This window comes from Theobroma umbraticum, unplaced genomic scaffold, assembly GCF_002168275.2.
Source record: "Theobroma umbraticum cultivar Fairchild unplaced genomic scaffold, ASM216827v3 scaffold_56.0, whole genome shotgun sequence".
Taxonomy (NCBI): Eukaryota; Viridiplantae; Streptophyta; class Magnoliopsida; order Malvales; family Malvaceae; genus Theobroma; species Theobroma umbraticum.
This window is the reverse complement of record NW_018397256.1, coordinates 13,849,194-13,855,570: the sequence shown is the minus strand read 5'-3', so window position 1 is coordinate 13,855,570 and position 6,377 is coordinate 13,849,194. Positions and strand designations below refer to the sequence as shown.

The following is a 6,377-nucleotide window of genomic DNA, read 5'->3' as shown; positions in this document are numbered from 1 at the left end:
AAAAAAAAAAAAGAAGCAACAAGAAAGGTGTTATAGCATAATTAACCATAATCAGTGAGTTTAAAAAAAAAAACCATAATCAGTGAGTAAATAACACTAGACAGAGTTTGTGCAGCCAAAGTTAGATGGCTAAAATGCAGCTACCTTAGAGAACAATTTCATCCAGGCTTTAGCTGACAATCGCTTCACAAAGCCAACTTTGGAAACTGGGACTTTTCCATGAAAACATTGGATAGATGTATTATTCAAAACACTGCAGACATCAAAAGTAAACCATCAGCTCTAAAAGTGCAAAGGTGACAAAATAGTAGAACTTGTGACAATTGCCACAGACCGTTGCAAATATTCCAAAATGAGAACTAAATTCAGAAAGTCAACACTAGAAATTGACACAAGGTCGCTATTAAGCACACATCCACAATTTAATGTAGGCTAGTAGCCGGTAAAAACCATCTACTCATTGCTCAACAACTTCTACCTACAAGAAACATGTTTGACTGCCTAACATGCACATGCTAACAAAAAACAAAGATTCAAAAGAAATTACAAATGTGGCACTATACTTACGGAGGAGTAATGTTATCAGCCCATTGGCGAAGCCAGTCTGTAGAAATCCAATAAAATGGTTCTTCAACTGAATGAACAGGAGCTTCAGATAGCACTGATCTCACTTCCTGTCTCCTCGCTGTTATGTGCTCTAGTTCTCTTTCCTTCTTCAATTTGTATTGTTCACATGCATCATCATATGATGAATTCAAGTCTTTTATCTCCTGAAAAAGATGAGATGGAAGAGATATACCATCATGCAAGAAAACTGCATCCCCTTCTAGTTCCATGCTGTTGGCACTCTGCATCGTACATCCCCTCACATCATTCTTCTTATTACACCTAAGATTGTACATTATCATGTAGGCATCAGTAGATGAAAATATCTCTACATGACTCCCAATACTTGATTCTGCATGTTGCTGCTGAATTTGATCCAAATGATTTCCATTGGCAGTGCCATCCACTCCTATGCAAGATGAATAAACGACTGGCTCGGCTCGAATAGATTTAGTGTTGGAAGTTGAAGAGCCTTCTCCAAATGGATGATGACCCAAGTTTGAGACATGCTCATCATCAAACTCCCACCACAGCCCTGTATTCTCATCCTTAATGTGAGCTATGTAATGGCCACTGTTTGCAGCAGTTCCTTTGTGAATAAGTACTGCTGATAAGTCATATATTAATTCCACTTGAGAAGGTTCAGACAGCCTCCCCCGCATATCTAGCTCTCCAGGAAAAGAGAACAAAGAGGAAATTTTCTTCTTTGTCGTAGTCTACTGACACATTGAAATACACAAACATTAAAAGTGATGACTGTTTGATGAAGCATGCTACTGACAAGGGCTTCTACCACAATCAATATAAATGGAATTGCTTTGCACATTTGAGTCAAAAGGTTATTATCAAAAGGGAAAAGGATCTACTAATCTATTAGTTGTACAATGTTCAAGCAAATAGCAAAATGGTACCAAATCCATCATCAATTACCTTTTGAAGGAAATCATAGCGCTTAAGCTGAAAATTAAGCACATCAGGCAGTATACGTAGCTTGATGCTGCGAGAAGCATCAACTCTTGTGCTACATGACTCACAAAAATATTGGTTATCACCATGCAGCTCTTCCACACTCAAGTAATCATTTAAACTCTCGTCTAGAGTTTTCAGGCCCTTGACATTCAACTCAACCTCATAAAAGTCTTCCATCTTTGAAGAAGCTTCAGAATCTTTTCCACATTTGGAGCACCTATGAGTACAGGATAATACATAAATCTCACATAAATTACACTCTTGTACCTCAAATTTTGTTACATTTATAAGATAAATCACAAGATTACATATCAAATGCCACAGGGAAGTCCATTTATATAGACTCAGAGGCATAAACAAATGAACGGCTGAATGAGGTAAAATGCATACCTCAACACAAATTGCTAACATCAAAACAACTGAAAGAGGCTATCAAATAATCTCATGATTGAAAGTGGATGCAACAAGAAAATTGAAATGTTGACCAAGAGGTAGCTGATATAGTACAGGACATTTGTAACTAGCAGATGACTGCCAAAAGCTGCTGATTCATGCACCTCATATAAGCTAATTCTAACCCAAGCATGACAGACTTCAACTATGCAAGTTCACATTGGATGAATTATGTAAAATAAGGCAACAATAAAAGAGCATCCACAGTAATTTGAATAAACCACTGCCAAATATGAGATACAAGGATTCTCATATATGAGAAGCATAATTGAGTACGATCTAAATATCGCTGGAGGAAATCCACTTAATGGGCAATGTAAGCCAGTAATAACATTGAATGGCAAATCAATATCTCTTAAAAACATCAAACAAACATCAGGTGTATGAAAAGCAACATAAAATTTTCCCCTTGTTCCACTTAATTGGAAAAAGAGTTTTTCAAACTTAAAAGAATGGATTTTCCTTTTACCCCTCTCAGTTGCCTTCCCGTTTAGGATAATTAGTCGTTTGCTCCTCTAGCTCATTTCTGAATTGTCTATCTCCATTTTCCATCATTATTCAATATCTAGTCATAACTTATATAGGTGGGCAGGGAAGATGCAATCATACATGAGGACCTAATAAGCATCCAAAAAACTATTAACTAAGTAAAAGAAGAAAAATGAGCAATAATGCTAGGGAAAAAAATACAGAAAATCATAATTTTCAAACTAGCACTGATGAAATCTAATCTTACGTTGTCACATGTGATACACTTCCTCGGAATAGATCTTGAACAATTGTCCTTGCCTTGGTAACTTTGGAATGGCTTAGACAACGCTCAAGCAAAGAAAAAAGCAAGGTCAGAAATTCATGGCTATCCTGCTGAACTCCATTATCTAACTCAAGTGTTTTTATAAATGGAGCAGAGTCAATGAAGGCCATTTTACTAGCATGCAATTGTGCAAAAAGTCGGGCAAGTTGATCCAAGACAGGATGTTGCTCCAAAATATCAGGTTCAACAGAGAAAACACCTTGTCGAAATGATTTATTCATGTACAGGCACTGTAGAATGCTGTTAGCATAACATGTTGCACCCAGATTCGTGAGACCTGCAGGTGAGTAAGCAGAAGCACGGAGATCTTTAAAAGGATCTGGACCAAGGGCTTGGACAATATCTGATATTTTCTGCCATAAGCCAGTTTTCCGACTTCCATTTGGAGGTGGAATTAACCCGCAAAAACAATTAGGGTTGTCTTTAGTATTCATGCGACATCCTTGACAAACTGGCTTTGTGATCATGTAGAGCTGAAATACATCATCATCAGTTATTTGACCTGTTGCATGAATTTTCCTGCACAAGGCAAAAGAAAAATTATAGGAAAAGAAAATTCCCCCCCACCACCCAACGCTTAAAAAAAAAGATTCCTTAGTCTTAAATAGAAAGCTTGTACCTTAATATTTCAGAAGTGGCATCATCATTCTCCACTTGTCTATGTCTTTTATTTTTACTACGGGTTGTTGGTCGGCTCATTTTATCATTGACCAACCTTGCTGTGCACACAAATAAGAAGAATTGGTCATCTATTCTTGTTTTTTATAGAATAAAGGAAAATTCTCAATTAATAGGCAGCTTGAGTACAAACATCAACTTCATAAGTTAAAGAAAAAGGCAATGAAATAGATAATAGAGCTTCAGTATAGTCCGCAATCATCCTAAAACGAGCCAAACTTTGGAGAGAGTTGAGGATTAAAATACCACATCCCTACCTTAGCTCACTTAGAAACACAAAGTTGATAGAATTGTGATCCCCAGCAGAACAACTCTTAGTAAAATATGAAACTAACAACCTGATAGTATCATGGAGATAAATGATAGAAAAGAGCAAAGAAGTTTGCATTTCAACTTTTATAGAAAAAGATAATGCAATGCAACTAATAGAACCTGAGATCTTCTTTGGCATACACACTTATCTTCCAATTTCGAAGTAAGTTTGTCTGTTTGTCATAAAAACAGATCATCAGCTAAGTTACACTAGTTAATTTCGTTACAATCATCGGGAACCAAAGGCATACCAACTGTTCCATGAATTAGCTTGAATCAGAATCATACGATAACATAACTGAGTACGTTTAATCATAAGACTTATTGGAAATTTCAATTCATGCCCGCTATTCAAAATAAGACCTCTGGACTAATACGAGAATCAAATAAAAAAAAAAGCCACTAGGAGTTGCAGAGACGAAAAGAAAACCCTAGAGATAATTACTACTCCTAATCCTAATAATTGCAAATTCGCATAAACACAATCGTTCTGAGAACATTAAAACGCCAGAGGAGTCGGAGTTAATACCTGAGGGGGGAGAGGCGGGCCAAAAGCTGCGCCGTAAGTGAGGTGACGAGAAGGAGGAGATGAACCTGATTTTTGGTGTTGGGGATTTTGGTGATATTCCCGCAATTTTTGGCTTTGCGATATTCTTATTATACGTTTTAATAATAAATTTATATTTTATAGGTAGTAGTAGTACTGGCACCAGCTTTTTATTTCAACATACTTACCATATAATAATACTTTTTATTCTTATTACAATAATAATAAAGTGAAAAATTTGGAAGGGAGACGGACGAGTGAAGGAGGGAAGAGGGTGGTGAGCGTCAAACGCCAGAGTCCAGTCAGGTCAAGCTCGGATATGGGCTCAGACTTCAGCGCTGGACAGCTATACGTACTTTGTTGTAATTACTTGTTTATGAATATTAATTAGTAGAATAAACTTTGTTAACTTCACCCTTATTTTTGCAAAAAAGTTTAGCCCCACCAGGTGTTTCAACCCCCATGTTCATGCGTTAACCATTATTTTAATATATTCTCGGCGTCCGATAATAGATGATCCAATTTAAAAGGCACATAGTGCGTGATAGGTGATGATATCAGTTTTATAAATTAAACTGATATTTGATGTCATAAGTTTGTTTGCTTAAATTTTGAATGTAATAATTTATTTATATTGAACCTTGTGTCAGACAATAATTTGGCAAATACTCATATACACGATGATAATTCATGTGTCCTATTAATTCTCATCATTGCCTACATTATAACAATTAGTATTATGAAACTTTTAAATTAAAAATCTCCAATTCAAATGATTATACACTCAAAAAAAATTTAATGTGCTTACTTGTTACTATTTATAAACTAAAAATTTCAAAGTTAATATTAAAGAGGATTATCTCATTTTCATTTATGTGTTTAATCACTCATTTATATTAGATTATTATATATAATTAGATTTACAGTATAATTTTTTTATTTTGCAAATGAATTTATATGATTGGCAATTTCTTACCTAATATCTCAAATTTATGCATCCAATTTGTAAAACTTGAAAATTCGATAGTCAAGATATAAAGATAAATGTCCTTTTATATTTTGATTGCACATGCAATACAAACACGATCATCCATGTCCACCGTGCTCATTTATTACCTAGCACATGACAAATAACAAAAAAACAAGCATAACAAAGGCTACATAAACAGATTTTGTTAAAGATAAGATAAAAGCGTGAGAAGATAATATTTGTCGTAGAAAGAAGTCATGATTCCAATACTTTTATAACTCATTGTATAAAGAAATCAAGTTTGGACTGTTTAATATGGAATCAAAAGCAAAATCATAAATATAACCAATTTAGTCCTCTAATATTTTACAATACTTACTGTAATATTCCTTTTCATTTTAGATAATAATCATGATTCCAATACTTTTATGAAATGTTTAAATTAGTGTAATCATTAACAATTATAACACTAATGTGTGAAAATTTCCATTAGTTTGGAATTTTGTTTATTTGAGAAGAAAAGTTTAAATTTAATTTTTAATATATTATTGAATCAAATATTTATGTGGAAAATCAAATTGTTATTGTTAGTAATAAAAATTCTGCTATCGTATACTTTTATGTTTATATATATGTATGTATAAATAAATATTAATAGGTATACATATTTCCTCTATTTTGTTAGTAGATAAATTAGACATATCATGATTTAGAATGGTGTCAGTTAATGTGTTGATTAATTTAATTCTTCTTTAAATAAAAAAAAAACAGAAAGAGAGAGTGAAGAGTAATAATATAATAATAATAATTTTAAAAAATATGGTTGATTGCTGGGAGAAAGAGTTTAGGTATCGTGAAGTTAAAAGGGCCGAGGCTCTGGAATCCGCGTTTACCCCACGGAGTTGATTTGCAGTTTTCAACAAAAAATCATCATTGTTTTTCTTGTCATCTGTCAAAGAAGAAGTAAGGGAGGAGGAGGAGGATCAGATCTACAACTTCGATTTCAATAATTAATACTAGTGATATAT

The 6,377-nt window shown here is 34.0% G+C and overlaps 1 protein-coding gene across 2 annotated transcripts in view; it reads right to left on the bottom strand.

The window, feature by feature from the left end:
- The window catches only part of UBP26 (ubiquitin-specific protease 26), an 11,071-nt gene extending 6,464 nt beyond the window's left edge, over positions 1–4,607 (bottom strand). Inside the window, exons 1-7 of one of the 2 annotated variants that reach the window (XM_089782797.1) lie at positions 4,362–4,607; positions 3,953–4,005; positions 3,462–3,561; positions 2,765–3,361; positions 1,537–1,792; positions 568–1,322; positions 145–253 (exon numbers count right to left, since the gene is read on the bottom strand). In XM_089782797.1, coding sequence (XP_089638923.1) covers positions 145–253; positions 568–1,322; positions 1,537–1,792; positions 2,765–3,361; positions 3,462–3,561; positions 3,953–3,971 — 1,836 coding nt within the window. In that variant the 5' untranslated portion in view covers positions 3,972–4,005; positions 4,362–4,607. The remainder of the gene's footprint in view (positions 1–144; positions 254–567; positions 1,323–1,536; positions 1,793–2,764; positions 3,362–3,461; positions 3,562–3,952; positions 4,006–4,361) is intronic. The other variant, XM_021420947.2, reaches the window with a different exon arrangement.
- Between the last annotated feature and the right edge of the window lie 1,770 nt (positions 4,608–6,377).